The sequence below is a fragment of the Marmota monax genome, unplaced genomic scaffold, assembly GCF_021218885.2.
Source record: "Marmota monax isolate L192 unplaced genomic scaffold, Marmota_monax_Labrador192_F-V1.1 WCK01_AAM20220418_F8-fsc00010, whole genome shotgun sequence".
Lineage (NCBI taxonomy): Eukaryota > Metazoa > Chordata > Mammalia > Rodentia > Sciuridae > Marmota > Marmota monax.
Genome location: NW_026692321.1, coordinates 19,057,692 through 19,073,266, shown reverse-complemented (window position 1 = coordinate 19,073,266; position 15,575 = coordinate 19,057,692). Strand labels below are relative to the sequence as shown.

The 15,575-nt window shown below is 49.6% G+C and overlaps 1 protein-coding gene across 1 annotated transcript in view; it reads right to left on the bottom strand.

Annotated features, from left to right (window-relative positions):
- Positions 1 to 2,156: 2,156 nt before the first annotated feature.
- The window catches only part of Dpysl5 (dihydropyrimidinase like 5), an 81,268-nt gene continuing 67,849 nt past the window's right edge, over positions 2,157 to 15,575 (bottom strand). Inside the window, exons 9-13 of the mRNA XM_046441699.2 lie at positions 13,576 to 13,717; positions 11,566 to 11,708; positions 10,884 to 11,091; positions 7,262 to 7,430; positions 2,157 to 5,094 (exon numbers count right to left, since the gene is read on the bottom strand). Coding sequence (XP_046297655.1) covers positions 5,009 to 5,094; positions 7,262 to 7,430; positions 10,884 to 11,091; positions 11,566 to 11,708; positions 13,576 to 13,717 — 748 coding nt within the window. The 3' untranslated portion in view covers positions 2,157 to 5,008. The remainder of the gene's footprint in view (positions 5,095 to 7,261; positions 7,431 to 10,883; positions 11,092 to 11,565; positions 11,709 to 13,575; positions 13,718 to 15,575) is intronic.

The window sequence follows — 15,575 nt, the reverse complement described above, 5'->3', positions numbered from 1 at the left end:
CAAACCCTTACAACTTAGAAGAGGGAGCCACCAGGTCACATTGGGGACAATTCATCTATGGAAGTCTGGCCGTTGGAACACTGATTGTCCAAATAAACCTCTGCAGCTCCAACATATTGGCACCTTCTCCTAAGATACCCTTGGTAGAGCCTCCAGATTTCCTTTTCTTCAGACCAGAAAATGGCTGATGGAAACAGGCCCTCAAGGCACTGCCACTGAGGTCTCCTTTACTCTAGGGCTCAAAATACCCCAAGAAAAATGTTTTCCAGGGGCTTCTACACTCTGAGCTGTGAAAGGATCAGACTATCCTGAGAGGTCTTTGTTACTGATATTGACTTCTCTCATGGTTTGAAACTTGATGTAACTAGGAACTGATCAAAAAGGAGTAATCTACATGGCAAAACTTCACGGGCAGTGTACAATTAAGAATTTCATCTTAGTGTGGTGGCACATGCCTGTAATCCCAGTGACTCAGGAGGCTGAGGCAGGATGATTGCAAGTTCAAGGCCAGTTTCAGCAACTTCGCAAGACCCTCAGCAATTTAGCAAGACCCTGCTCAAAATAAAAAACAAAAAGGGTGGGAATGCAGCTCAGTGGTAAAGAACCCCAGGGTTCAATCCCCGGTAATCCTCCCAACCCCCAAATTTTCATCTTAAGGAAAAATATCTCAAGCATTTGTATGATTCTAAGTCAGAAAGATGGTACAAGATGAGTGTATTTATTAAAGCTAAAAACTGAAACACAAGATGTTTTTAAACCAAAACTTTAGCATAGACTTAAGTTCAGAAGGAAAATGTATGTTATCAGCAACGCCATCAAAGAGTTTTATTAACAATTGTTAACATCTACCCTTCCATATTGTCTAACCTCATGAGGTTTCTTCTTTGTGTTTAGGGTGCCATGATGCCCTTTCTCCTCCAGACTGCAAGGCAGTTCTTAGCATCAGCTGTACTGCATGTGAAAGTCAACCTGCGACTCTGAGTTAAGAAATTAAGGCTGTTGGTTACTTAGCTGCAGACTGGCCTGGGTTTCTCACAATGCAAATTCTCCTAAATAACTGAGCCTTAAAGTCTGAATCTGTGGTCTTTATTTTTCAACCACATACATGCTAAAGTATTCACTGTCTTCATAAGCACCTTCTTTTCTTTTTCTCCATAAACTGATAAATGCACATGGCTTGTCCCACGTAGGGTCATGCTATTTTCCCATCCAAATGTTTACTACGGATTTTAGGCAGTTAATGTCTGATGATCTCCCAAATGTGGTGTGCAGAGTCCCCACACACTACCTACAATTCCTTCCACAGTATTAGAAACAATTTCATTTTCTTATGAGTGTGAAAGAGTTGGATTGGATAATCCCTCCCAACAACAGGCTTGAGATCTAAAGAGAAGATGGGAGTGGGGGTGGTCTGGACACTGGAAGAGGCTTGAGGGTATAGCAGGCCAACCCCTGTAGCAGCTGTACTGCATGTGAAAGTTTTTTTATTTTTCTATTAGGTATTGAACCCAGGGATGTGTAACCACTGAGCCACATCCCCAGACCCTTTTATTTTTTGACAGGTCTCACTAAGTTGCTTAGGGCCTTGCTAAGTTGCTGGGGCTGGCTTTGAACTTGTGATCCTCTTGCCTGAGCTTCCCAAGCTGCTGGGATTACAGGCATGTGCCACTGAACTCAAGGTGAGGTTTTTGAAAGCCAAAGAGCAGTCAGAAGGCCCTGCAATGACACAGAGGCCTTGGGACAGCCCCTTTTCTTGTGATTTTTGTGAGGCCATGAGTCAAGGTTCTGATTTGAATGGAGGTGGGACATGGGCTTCCAGAATGGTAGCCCAAAAAACAAGTGACAAAGGGTACATGGAGGGAATCTGTTTTTTTACCCTCTTAAATCTAATGATTCCCCCTAATTATTCCTGTTTCAGATGATTGAGCAACCTTGTCCTGGGAAATCTGGCACCAAAAACTTTGGTTTTATTCACATAAGAAATTCTGGGATTTCAGAAGAGAGTTGCCACCCCACAGGAGTGATGGGTCAAAGCTGAGTTTTCCTAGCCACTGCAGAAAGCTAAAAGTCTCCCGCCAGCCACTGCAGAAGAGGTCCCCTGCCAAACTCCTTCTTCCTTGAATAAATACAACAGAGACCGAGTGAGAAGTAGCTACAGTTTAATGCAAACCTGCACCAGAACACAACGTGTCGGGCTGTTTTGTTTTTGCCTCAAACGGTGGCCAAAGCACAGGGCTGTGTGTCATCTTGGGGTTGACACTGTCTTAGCACCATGACATTTACAGAGGAGTGAGGAAGTCACTTGGGTGCTGGAGGCTCCATCCCGACCCCAGGGTGTGCCCGCCGCCTTGGCAGCTGGAGGGGGTTTGGGTTTCCGAGTGGTTCTGTGGTTTCTGGGTCAGTATGGGTCATCATGGCATCGGCTCGACAGAGACCTACTGTGCACTCCTAGCACTACACACACGCACACACACGCACACACGGTAGCACAATTTTCTGGTAACTTAACCCCACAAACCTAGAGAGCAGCTAAGGCAAGAACAACAGTATTTACTCAGTAAGTACAAGACCAGTTTGAGAGCTGCAGTCGGTGCAACCAGAAATCCTTTCCCTCCCAGCCGGGAGCCGTCGGGGCTGGTGATGGAGCTGGCTGGAATCTGCACGGGGCAGGGAGTGGATGGTGGGGATGACCCTTCGTTTGGCTCCTTGAACCTCCTTTTGATTTCCATCTAGAAGCTCCTGGGTGAGGGTTGGGTCTATGTCAGGGTGGGAGTGGATGAAGTGGGAGGCCTCCAGCGGGCCGCTCCAAGATGTGATCTCCCAGCACCCTGGGTCATGCATCTCTTGGGCGGAGGCACTCAGAGAAGGTAAAGCTTTGCTAGCCCAAGCAGGGTGCTCTGCCCAGCTGGCCTCACCACCACTTGGCTCTTTGGCATCTGCCCAAGGCCCATGACCCAGCTAGAGCTGAAAGGGATAAAGATGGTGTGCATTGTACCAGGGGTCAGTGTCAGTTTCCCTTGTCCATTGTGGCTTTCCCAGGCCTGGGTCCCTACCTACTGTCCCCATAGCTGCCTCTGTTCCCTGGGTTACCATCTATCCTTTCAGCCCCTAAGTGAGAATAAGGGGAGTGAAGGGAGGATGTGGATGAAGCTCAAATGACACAGGAGGACCCCAACATTTGGCTAGTCCTGACTCAAAGCAAGAATGTGCACTAATTTGTTTACAACAGAGAAAAATCTATCTATTTGTGCAAAACAAAGCAGAATGCCTACAGGGGAGTAAATCTTCTAGTTAGTTCTTGGTGGGTTTGACAGCAGACACCACCCCATACCTCCTTCTCCATAGCTAGGCTAGAGAGCTATGGTCACAGGGCAGTCATGGGCACCTCTAGGACCAGAGGGTCTAAACTTTCTGGGCCTCAGTTCCGTCATCTGTAAAGTGGGAAGAATAATAGGTGTGCTCTATTGTTGTGAGGAGCGAGTGAGATCTTGTATATGGAAGAGCTTTGATATGCAGAAGCGCTCTAGAAATGCGCAGGGTATGACCTTTAATCAAGAGTCCAGGGGCTTCCTGAAAGCTGGGGGGATCAAACCAAAGGCTCGACATGAAATCACTTCCAAAGGGGGAAACAAGGCTTATCAAGGGGAGGTGGCTGGGCCACTTCCCGTACACTAGGGATAGATGGACATCACCTGCCTCCAGGGCTCCTGTGAGAACCTCTATGGAACGTGGGAGGAGATGAGGCCACCAGCCAGTGAAGGTGGGGTGCTGACTACGGGAGTCCACGGCACTTGTGCAGTGATGTGGATTTACCATTGTCCCTGTGGCTGGCGTCTCCCTCCCTGGCCCTGGGCATTTGGCCAGTCCCTCTTCCACTCCCCCTCTCTCAGCAGGCATGAGGCCTCTTGCCAATCACACAGGAGGAGTGGCCAGGCCTCTGTCCAGCAAGAGGAAGTTACAGGGAGCTGTGTGTGTGTTGGGGGGTGGTTAGTGCTGGGAATGACCAGGGCGAGATGGGAGGGGCTGACCTACTGCCTGAAGGTTTCAAGGGCCAGTGTCCAGGTCCCCTCTTAGAATGAAGAAAATCCAAATGAAGGAGGGGAGTGGGTCCTGGCCCAGGAAGCCTCGGGGAGGGGCCCGTGTAGCCTGGCCCCATCAACTCTGCCCTGTGCTGTCTGGTTGGTGGCGAGTGCAGCATCTCCTAAGGACCACATCTATTCCTGTTTCTATGCTATGCTAGTGACACGAAGCACCGTTATTTTCCACAGGATGCACAAACAAGTCAAACCAAACCACTGCGCAAACCAAACGTGCAAAACAAAACCATTTACACGCGCCTGGCACCAGCCTTACACCCCTGCCCAGCTACCCCTTGGGGCCTGGGTCTCACAGAGGGTATGGGTTTGGAGCTGAAAGAGGCTGGCAAAGGGCACAGGGTGTCCCAACCACACCCACACCCAGAGTCTCCTGACTGCACCCACACAGGACTAGAGGTGCGTTAGGAGAGATAGGATGTCCTAGGCATGGCTGGGAAGCTGACACCTGTCTGACTTGGGAAATGTCACCAAGGGGCCTAAGAGGGTGGGGGAGGGAGGCCATTACTTATAAAACACATCTGCTAAAGTGCTCTGGACACCTGGTGGGGTGGCCAGGGGCAGGGCACTAGAGTCTGGGCCTTCCCAGAGCCAGCAGAGGTGGCAGTGGTGGGAGGAGGGGCTGGGCCAGGGCTATACATTGCTCCCCTCCGTGCATAGTGTGGGCTTCTGGGGCCCAGAGAAGCCCCTGCCACAGGAAGGGAGCACAGCAGGAGGGACAGCTCAAAGTGCCTGTTAGGGTGGCTCGAAGCCCAGCGAATCACGTTCAGATGTGGGGAGGCTCCCCGGTCTGGGGGGGCCCCCCCGCAGGTGGTGCTGCCAGCCCAGCCTCTCCGGCCCCCTGTAGCTGTGGCCGGAAGGTGTGCAGGTGGGTGGCAGTGGCGCATCCTCACTTGGGGGACCCGTCAGTGCCTTTACCAAATGCCGCTCGACCTGCCTCCAGGGGGCGCGAGGATCCGAGCTGAGGCTCGCTTTGGAACGTGGTCATCAATCTGAGAACCTGCAGGGAGGGAAGCCGAGGGTGAGTCAAGCAGCTCCTGCCTGGGTAACAGGCCACGGCCGCCTCCAGGAGACAACCAGCTAAATTAAGCCCCTTGTAGGTATTATCTCAACACCATCCCATTTTACAGATGAGGACACAGGCTCAGGGACAGTGAGTAACTGTCCCTGTTAAGGAGTGGAGCCTGGATTCAAACCTAGGTTTTCCTGACTCAGTCTACTCTGTCAGCTGCCCCCCTCCCTGTGGGCTTGTGGCCTGCAGCCAGGGCACAGTCTGTCACCATGCAGACCACGGATCAGCCGCTCAGCCAGGACCTCTATACATGTGTCTCGGTGAGTGGGTGAGAGGGGGAGAAGGGAAGACGCTCCATTGTTTTGGAAAATGAAAGACCCACACCCCAAAGGCCCCCTAACTGAAATTCCAAAATTTACTTAGAAAGGGAGGGGCTAAACTTAGTGAGACCTTGTCTCAAAATGAAAAACAAAAAGGAAAAGGGGCTGAGGTGTAGCTCAGTGATAGAGCACCCCTGGGTTCAATCCCTAGAGCCAAAAAAAGACAGAAGTGGCCCGGGGAGCACGTGGGACAGCGGGCAGTCTTTGGCCTGACCCACTTGGAGTAGACAAGAGAGCAGGTGACGATGGGCTGCCTGAGCCTGCAGTGCTTGAGCAGAGCTCTGCCCAGATGTGGCTCTTGGGTGGGGGCCACAGGGCCCTGAGGTCGTGTTCCTTCTCCTGGGGCTGGGGGCAGGACTATATCCAGGCAGCCCAGGAGATTCACACCTCCTGGCTGGTGAGGCCTGAGCGTGCCAGGACAAGTCCTCCAGGCACAGGTGCTTCTGACTCCCAGCATTCATGTCCTGTCACAGGTGGAAGTGGCAGTGGCCCTCAGCGTGTTTGTGTGTGTGGATCCTGTCCCACAGGTCACCACTACCTCTGATGGGAATCCCATGGCGCTGCCGCAGGCTGCTCCCACTGTGAAGGAGGGGCCTCTGCAGGCAGGTTCCCTCGCCAGCCCTCACTCAGCCTCTGCCTGTCCTAGGGAGTGGTCTGTGCTCTGGGTGGGATGATGTGGGTCTTACTCTTCTTGCTGTCCCCACCCCAAGCATAGCCCTGGCAGAAAGGACTCTCTCTGGGCTGGTCCTGAGGGCTACTGGGCTGAGGTTGGGAGGACCCAAGCCCCCTGCTCCTTTCAAGTGGTGATGACAGTTTCCACCAAAGTCTCCAGAAGGACCAAGACATCTCACAGCCTCTGCCTGTCCTCCACTGCGGGCTACCACTCATGAGGTAGTGATCCTACCCCAGTTCCATACAGAGAGGTCCCTGTGCACACATGGCCATGGCTGAGGGGAGCCTAGGGCTCTGCTGTTGGTGTCGGTAGGAGATTGTGGCATAAACAATGGGGACAGAGGGGCTAGGGACATAGCTCAGTTGGCAGACTGCCTGTCTGGCATGCACAAGGCCCTGGGTTCAATTCCCCAGCACCACAAAAAAAAAAAAATAATAATAATTTGGGGCTGGGGTTGTGGCTCAGTGGTAGAGCACTTGCCTAGCATTCACGAGACACTGGGTTCAATCCTCAGCACCACATAAATGTAAAATAAAGATATTGTGTCCACCTAAAACTTAAGAATAAATATTAAACAAAAAGAAAAGAAAAAAAGAATGAGGACAGGACACAGCCAAGGAGCTGAGAGATTCTGCAGACAGACGGGGGCTAGGACATGGCCCAAGGGACAGAGAGATAAGAAAAGGAACTGGGAGTCAGAGGTCAAGAGACAGAAAATATTTAAAATAAATGGAGTGTGTGTGTGTGTGTGTGTTGTGACAGAGAGAGAGAGAGAGAGAGAATTAAATATATATAATAAAATTCCTGTTTTTTGTTTTTTTTTTTATGGAAACAGGGGAAAAGTGAGGATGGTGAGGCAGGGTCAGAGAGAAACAAAGAGCAGGATGACCGGCCCCCAGAGGAGCTGCGGAGGGCGGTGAACCACAGCAGCCCGGGCATCGCTGGGGCACCCATGTGTGGGAAGCCCAGGTGCTGCTCATCCCTCCCCATATTTGTGTGTCCATCAGCAGGCCCAGCGCTCGTCCGGGGGGGGGGGGGGGGGAGGAGGGATGCTGAGGACCAGCAGGCCTTCCAGGCCCTGGCCCTGCCATCCTGCCCTTACCAGAGAGGCTGAAGCTGGATTCGTGAAGGTCCCGCATGCCCCCGTGCCGGGTGACCGGCCGTGTGGGCGTGTCTGCCAGTGGCGTGCCCATCTCTTTTTTCCCAGGATGCACAACGACAGCAACGTCCCCCAGGTAGGGAGTGCGGTCCACTCCCCTCACCTTTAAGGTCTGGTGAAGGCAAAGGACGGTAGTGTCAGAGTTGAGGGAAAGGTGTCAGAGTCCAGGGAAAGGCGTCAGCGAGGCTTCCCGTGCCTCAGCCCAGAGGTTGGGGGTTCTTTTCTTGCTCCCCCTAAACAGCGCGTATGTGCATGTGCTCAGGGCGTCGTGTGCTAGAGAGAGACCCAAGGCTCCCCTCAAAACTGGCGGAACTCTCATGGCTAGTCTAGCATGTAGACTTCTGAGGCTCACATGGGACAATGCTACCCCTCTGTGCCAGGCTCCCAAGGGGCCATGCCTTTTACTATGGTCTGATAACTGTGGGAATAGAGGCTCTAGTGCTGATCTGGAGACCCCGAGTTGGAAGGCTACTCCCCAAACCAGCAGGGTTAAGAGCAACCAGGCTGCCTGGGTTCCAATCCTAACGGCCAGTTGTAAGCTGTGTGACGGTGTGTAACTCACTTAATCTCTCCTTCCTCTTTTTGCAACATTAGGATGGTAACTGTACCTACATCACAAGAGTTGTTATGAGATACAATAAATGAATAGGAGTAAAGTTCTTAGAACTGCTCCAGCCCAGGTTGTTTTTGGTGCTTCACAGTGTTCAGAAGTGCTGTTGTGGGCAGGAAGATGTGTGTGGGGGTGTGAGCACCTAAATCTGAAGGAGCAGCAGAGACCATCTACACTCTGCCACCCCTCAGGGATGCAGCGTAAACTGCATTGCTGCTTAATGCTTATTGACAATCTTGTTAAGAGAGAACAGACCTGGGTGATTTCTCGAAGGCCATTCCTTCATGTTCTCTGAAAACAGATCAAGCTTTCCTCTTCCAATGGAAAAGAGAGTGATCATATGTATCAAGCACTCAGATGCCATTATAAGGACTTGATATTTATCAACACATTTAATTCTCACACAACTTTATGAGGAAGTGCTGTTATTACCCCATGTGGCTGCTGAGTTCCAGAGGGGTTAAGCAATTCGCTCAAGGTTACACAGCTGTTAAAACAGTAGATCCAGTCCACAAGTCTAACTCTGGGGCTTGCCAGCCAACACTGGCTGCTACACAAGCTGGGTGACTTCCTATTTGTTATTGATTTCCAGGCCTTTGCAGCCTTACCCCAAACCTGTTTTTTTTTTTGTTGTTGTTGTTCATTAAAAACTTTCTCCATCTATCTATAATCTTGTCGCTTTGCCCAATTTTCTGTATCATGTTTTGCAAAAGTAACTTTATCTACTTCAAAGACCTTCTATCTTGCAGGACAGCAGGGGACTCTCTTCTGTCCTCAGTTCTCCATGGGGGGAAGGTAGCTTGATCCCAGCTTTGCTATCAGCAGGGCTTTCTGTCCTTGGGTCTATTGTCAGGTTTCCTGAGCAGCGCTCTGGCTGCTCTGGGCCCCACCTTCCCCACAGCTGACCAGCTGGACATCAGAGATTGCAGTTTCACTGAAGTCCCAAGGTCAAGGTGGAGGAAGGAAGTGTTGCTCAAAAGTGGAGATGTGGTCTTCCTAGGTTGCTGGGCAGGCAGAACAAATTCCAGACAACCGGCCTGTGGCGGAAGATCAGGTTCCTTAAACGGAGAGCGTTAAGGACTCTGTGGTCTAAGTGGGACGAACTTAGTCACACAGCACATTTGGCAGGGTCTGGACCTCAAGGTTTCCTGAGACTCAGCTGGGGCGCTGCAAGAACATCCTCAAGATCGGCAGACCTTCCTCTATAGTATATTTCTGAGAACATGGGGACTCAGGTGCCCTCCCAGCGGGCAGGTTCCATCCCTCGGTCTGACCTGCAAACACAGTCTGTGCCTTTCTCTCTTCTTGCTGCTTCTTGGAATCGTCACTGGCCTTGGCCCACAAGCTCTGGGGAGCTTCCTCCTGAGGCCTGGGGCTGTTCCCCCGTCACTAGCCCACAGGTGAGGCTGACTCTTAGAAGTCTGAGACACGTCTTCGGCTCTTTTCATCCCATTTCCTGACTATATTTGTTCAGGAATTGCCATGGACCCTTGTCAGAGATGATTCTTCTTTTTTAGTTGAGACATAATCAGAATATTACACAATTCACAATGTAAAGTATAAAATCTAGTGGGATTTAGTATTTCACAAGGTTTTCTACTGTTGCCACTAATTCCAAAACATTTTCATTATCCTGCAAAGGAAACTTATCCCATTAGTAGTCACTCCTTTTTCCTCCCCTTCTCCCAGCCCTAAATAACCACTAATCTATTTTCTGTCTACGGATTGGATTTTCTTCTGGACGTTTCATATACGTATCATATAATATGTTATCTTTTGTATTGGGTTTCTTTGACTTAGAATAACAGATTTATCCACATTGTATGTACTGTTTATCCATCTTTATTCCTTTTTGTGGCTGAATCATATTTCACCGGATGGATATACCACAAGTTTACCCTTTCAACCGCTGATGGACATTTGGGTTGTTGCTACTTTTGGTCTTTTATCCATAGTGTTATATGAATGATTAGGTGCATGTTTTTGCATAGACATGTTTTCATTTCTCTTAGGTAGATACCTGAGAGTAGAATTGCTGGGTCATATGCTAACTGTTTATTTAACTTTTGGGGAAAGTGCAAAACTCTTCCATTTTACATTCCTTCCAGCAAAGACTGAGGGTTCCAGTTTCTCCATATTCTCACCCATGATTGTTATTCTCCTGTGTTCCGAATATGGCCTTCCTCTGTCAGACAATCTTGAGTGCAGATGCCCTGCTCTTCCAGCTCTTTCTGGAACCTTCTCCAGAGGTACGGCTGAGGCCTCCTCCTGCCCACTGTCTAAGTCTGGGGATCAGCACCTTAAGATGGGACTATTTGCCTGCCTGCCTGAGACACCCTGAGTTTGTGCTTGGATTCAATGCTACGGTAACTGAAGTCACGCCTGTTTCTGGCAGCCCAAGCCTCCTCCCCCACAGTGCTCTATACTGATGGGGTTCTGTACCGTTGGCCTGGTGACTCAGGGAGCTCGGGCACTCTAATGTGGAGAGCTTGCCAGCAGCCTTGGTCTTGAGGGTCAACAGACCTGCTTACCCTTATGCTCTGGATGACAGCCTTCGAATGCCCGCTCCACCCGCCTTCACTCATAGCAAGTGTGGGAGGAAGCAAAGATGGTCACTCCAGGGCCAGCAAAGGCTGTCACTCCAGGACCAGCCTGTGTATAAGAGGATCTCAGTGGTCACAGACACACGTTTCCCGAGTGTGTCCAGGAACTCATGACTCCCTGCTTGCCTGCTCTTAAAAAAATCTATCTGGAAATCAAAGATGGGAAATGGAAACCAGAATTTTCCAACTCTAGCATTCTCCCTGTCCTGCCTTCTCAACACTGGCTAGGTGGCAATAGGACTTGGTGGGAAAACAGAGAAAATATCTTTGAGATTTAAAACAGTCACATGAGCTGTCCACCAGTGGAAGCTTTGACCTCTTTCCACCCATCTTCCTGCCCTGCCCACCTCACCTTCTCTCTCTGGACCAGTTTCTTGTAGACAGTGTCTGGGAAGGACCGTAGGGGACAGAACTTGCCGGTGCCCTCAGCACACATGAAGACACCGTTCTCGTACACAACACGCCCCCGGCTGATGGTGACCAGCGGCACGCCATGGCAGCGCATGTTCTCGTACAGGTTGAAGTCCCCTCCTTGAACCTGGGTGCTGGCGGAGATGGTCCTGGTGGGAGGCAAGGATGGGAGAAAAGGCTCTGAGAAGAGGTCAAGATGCCACCCCTTGATGGAAGGAGATGACAGCGCATGGGAAGGGGTGGCCTGCAAAGGCTGGTTTTGTCATGGGCTGAACTCTGACCCCTCAAAAGTTACATTTTGAAGACTTAACCCCCAGGACCCCAGGATGTGACCATCTTTGGAGACAGGGAAGTTAGCAAGGTAACTAAGGCAAAACGAGCTCACAGGACAGGTGGGTCTCAATCCAGTCTGACTGGGGTCCTTATAAAAAGAGGAGACACCAAACATGAGGGTGCCCAGAGGAAACAGAATTTTCCAACTCTAGCATTCTCCCTTCAGTAAGCCAAGGTCACATTCTCTAGGCCAGAAGTGGTGCGGAGACCATCTGCTTTGGGAGTTCTCTAATATAAGCTCTTTGAAATCCCAAGTCCCCTTAGCCCTGGAGACCAGCAGCAAGTTTTACTTTGTGGCTTCCGGGTCCCACACGACCACATCAGCATCAGCTCCCGGGATGATGCGGCCCTTGCGGGGATACAGGTTGAGAATCTTAGCCGCGTTGGAACTGGTGACAGCCACGAAACGGTTCTCGTCCATCTTTCCTCCAACCTGGAACATTGTAAAGGAGTCACATCAACCAGGCTCCAGGTGAGCACCCCTCATCCTGGTCACTTTTGACCCTGGCCCTGTGGCCTTTTAGATCAGGGTATGAGAATTATGATCCTAAGGAGGACACTGCCGTGAGCACCGTCTCAGATCAGCCAAGGAGCCAGGCGTAGTCTACTCCTGTGCCCACTAGGGATGCGTCAGGGCCTCCCTTTATCTGCAAATGGGTTACAGTAGTTCTCCCTTTTCTTTGAGGGAGATGTTCCAAGACCCCCCAGTGCAGGCTTGAAACTGCAGAGTACTGAGCCCTACGTAGCAGCCTGTGCTTTCTCCTATACACAAAAAGCTGTGAAAAAAATTTAACTCATAAATTAGAAACAACAATAGATTAATAATAATAACCAATAATAAAACAACAATTATAATAATAGGCTGTAATAAAATTATTTTAAACTTATGAATTACTTATTTCTGGAATTTTCCATTTATTACTTTTGGACTGAGGTTGAAGGAATGTAGCTAAAATGGTGGAAAGTGGCACTGGATAAGAGAGTACATAATGAGGTGTATTTCTGTGCTCTGGAGAAGCATCCTACTACCCCACCCTCCCTCCCTGAAGTGCGGACTCCCCTCAAGGGGCCCTGAGCCAGCTCATGGGCCTCCTCTGAGCTGGGGGACTTTAAATCTCTTTCAGCTCATATTTTGTGTTGAGTTTAATCCGTGATAGATCAAGACCAAAAATAACTTATTCTTCATGGGCAGAACAGGTGGTATTCAAATGCAGTCCCTATCTTTTTTTGAAATTCAATTAGATAAAATATACCAAGAACCTTACAAATGTTATATCCCTTGGCTCAGAAATCCACTTCTAGGAATCTGTCCTACGGGAGCATTAGAAATACTGACATACACTCATGAACAAAGTGGTTCTCTATGGCATTATTGAAACACCCCAAGTTCTGAATACCAGGAAGGATTAAATAAACCACAGTACTTCAACTGGAGGGAATATTATTCAGTCTTCAAAAGATGTTTAAAAGACCTTTTACTGATATAAGACATTCAAGATATACTAATTACAAAGAAAAAAGATATCCCCAGTTCTTAAAATAATGTATGGTACACACCTCAAACTAGAAAGAAATACACCAAAATGTTAATAGTTTAATTTCTAGGCTTGGAATGACAGGAATTGTTTTCCTATACTTTTCTGTATTTCCTCAATTTTTATAATAAGTCTTATCACCTTTCTAATCAGGGGAGAAAAAGACCTTTTTTGTGTCATGGATTTTTTGTTTTGTTTTGAAGCTGGGGATCGAACCCGGGCCCTTGCACCTGCCAAGCATATTTTCTACCACCGAGCTCACCTTGAGCTTTTTCTTTTTCTTTTGGGTACTGGGGATTAAACTCAGGGGCACTTGACCACTGAGCCACATCCCCAGCCCTATTTTTGTATTTAATTAAAGACAGGATCTCACTGAGTTGCTTAGCATCTCACTAAATTGCTGAGGCTGGCTCTGAACTCATGATCCTCCTGCCTCCCCCTCCCAAACTACTAGGATTATAGGCATATGCCACCGCGCCCAGCTGAGCTTTTTCTTTTTAATTTTTTTTCGTAGTTGTAGACGAGCAGCATGCCTTTATTTCATTTATTTTTGTATGTGGTACTAAGGCTCGAACCCAGTGCCTCACACATACTAGGCAAGTGCTCTGTCACTGAGCCCCAGGCCCAGCCCCACCCTGAGCTTTTTGTTTTTGGGTGGAATAAGGAGCTGTGGCTGAAGCAGCCCTCCTGAGGATGGTCTTTGGCAGGGTCTTCAGAGTGAAAACTTGCCCCCAGCCCCCAGGAGCCAGGTCCTGAGACACGTACCACTCCTCTCTCCCAGATGACGCTCATGCGGTCCTGCACGCCGCTCACCCCGTGCGGGATCTTGGTGAAGTCCTCCTTGCCCATAGCTTTCTGCTTCGTGGTGAATGGCCGGTGATCTGATGCCACAATGTTCAGAGTGTCACTGGGGAGAGAAAAGTAAACAACCAATGAGGGGAGGGGTGGCCAGGGTCCCCAGAGGGAGGGACAGGTACAGGGGAAAAGCCTGGGCTTGGGAACCGGGCTAAGCTGACTCCGGTCTTAGTGGTGCCATTTAGTAGCTGTGTGACCTATAATGAGTTCGCCTAAGTGAATTCCAGTTTACCCATCTACAGAATGGGAATATGTGCAGTATGTGTCACAGGAGACTTTAGTGACAGCTTTTGAGAAGGCAATTTTTATGAGACAGGGCAGAGAACAACTGAACTTCGGGTTCAGCTGAAATGAAATGATGGAGGTGGTTTTCTATCATGGAACCAAACGCTAGAGTTCCTCTCATCAGTTCCCCCTGTGACCCCCATCCCTGTTGGCAGCAAAAGGGTGCCAGTGAGACATCCACAAGTTCAATGTGCAGCTTTGCTGAGTGGCTTGGAGCCACAGTCTTCCGTGGATGCAGAGGCTCTAAACACCCAGAAGAGAAAGAGGGACAACAGAAGAGAAAGGGACATCATTAATTGACATGGTCTGAAAGTTGATTGGTTCTCATCACTAATGCTTTCCATGCTCACGGTCCTCAGATGGTTATTAGGGTTGTGGATGCATAAGGCACAGGCCAGGCTTGCAATGGCTTGCAGGATGGCTAAGACTCAGGGCAGGACAAGACACACGGTGGCCTGCCCTCTGCCAAAGGAGGAGGAAGGCAGCTGGCCTCTACTCGAGACATCTGTGGGCAGAGGGCTCAGAGGCTGTGAGGAGCAGAGAGAGAGAAAGCCCATGTCACCAAGGTCAGGGCAACCCTGGGAAGAAATGCCCTAGGAGGGCAGGAGGGCTTGTGGATTGCCGGGGCAACTGCTAGAGCGCTCAGTGGGGCCCTCGTGGGTCTGCTGCAGGAGCCTCATTTTGCCCTGTGGGAGGCACAAGGTGAGTGTGCACAGGCCACCTACGATGCCCGCTTTGAAGCGGAATCTGGAGCAGAAGGCCCCCTGGTGGGGTCAGGAGGCATAATCTTGAGGCTCTCAGACAATAGCCAGCCAACAGCACGCATGGGCTATCTCCACGGGGCCTGGCAGGCTTATCAGTTTCAGCTCTTGCCAAATGATTAATGTGCTTGGTCAAATCCACAGTAAGATGACTTAGCCCTTTCTGCAACTGAGGCTGACAATCCCCTAGGCTTCAGAGACAGCGGAAGAGACTCTTGCACTGAGTAGAGGGTGTGTTCTAGAGCCCCATGGCTCCCTGTGTTCTCCACACCTGCAAAACCCACCAGACAGCGGGATCTCCAGGGCTTTCACGGTCTCTCTAGGAGCCTCCAGATACCAGGGACGGCTTAAATCAGGAAAGACCCCACCACAGAGTCAGGGGTTGCAGGTCAGGACCTTGCAGCATGGGATCGACGCCTAACTTTCTCAGAAGGCTCCCCAACAAGTAGGAAGGTGAGAATGAATGCATTACTTTCTGGAAGAGCATTTGAGTTCTCTTAACACTGCCCTAAATCTGGGAGACGGAAAATACCCATCCAAAATCTTCAAAGCTTAAAAACAAGACTGGGTTTGTCAAAGATGTACTTCAATGTTTTACATGTTCAAATAAAAAAAAAAATTCTGGGCCTTTTAAGAAGACAGATTTTTTTAAATATATTTTTTTAGTTGTAGTTGACACAACATCTTTATTTTATTTTTATGCGGCACTGAGGATTGAGAACCCAGAGCCTTGCACATGCCAGGCAAGCGCTCTACCACTAAGCCACAACCGTAGCCCCAAGACAGATTTTTAAATAAAGGACAAATCCTCATATGTATAGATTGTGGTTTTTTTTCCTATTCAGCATATGACATCACATCTTA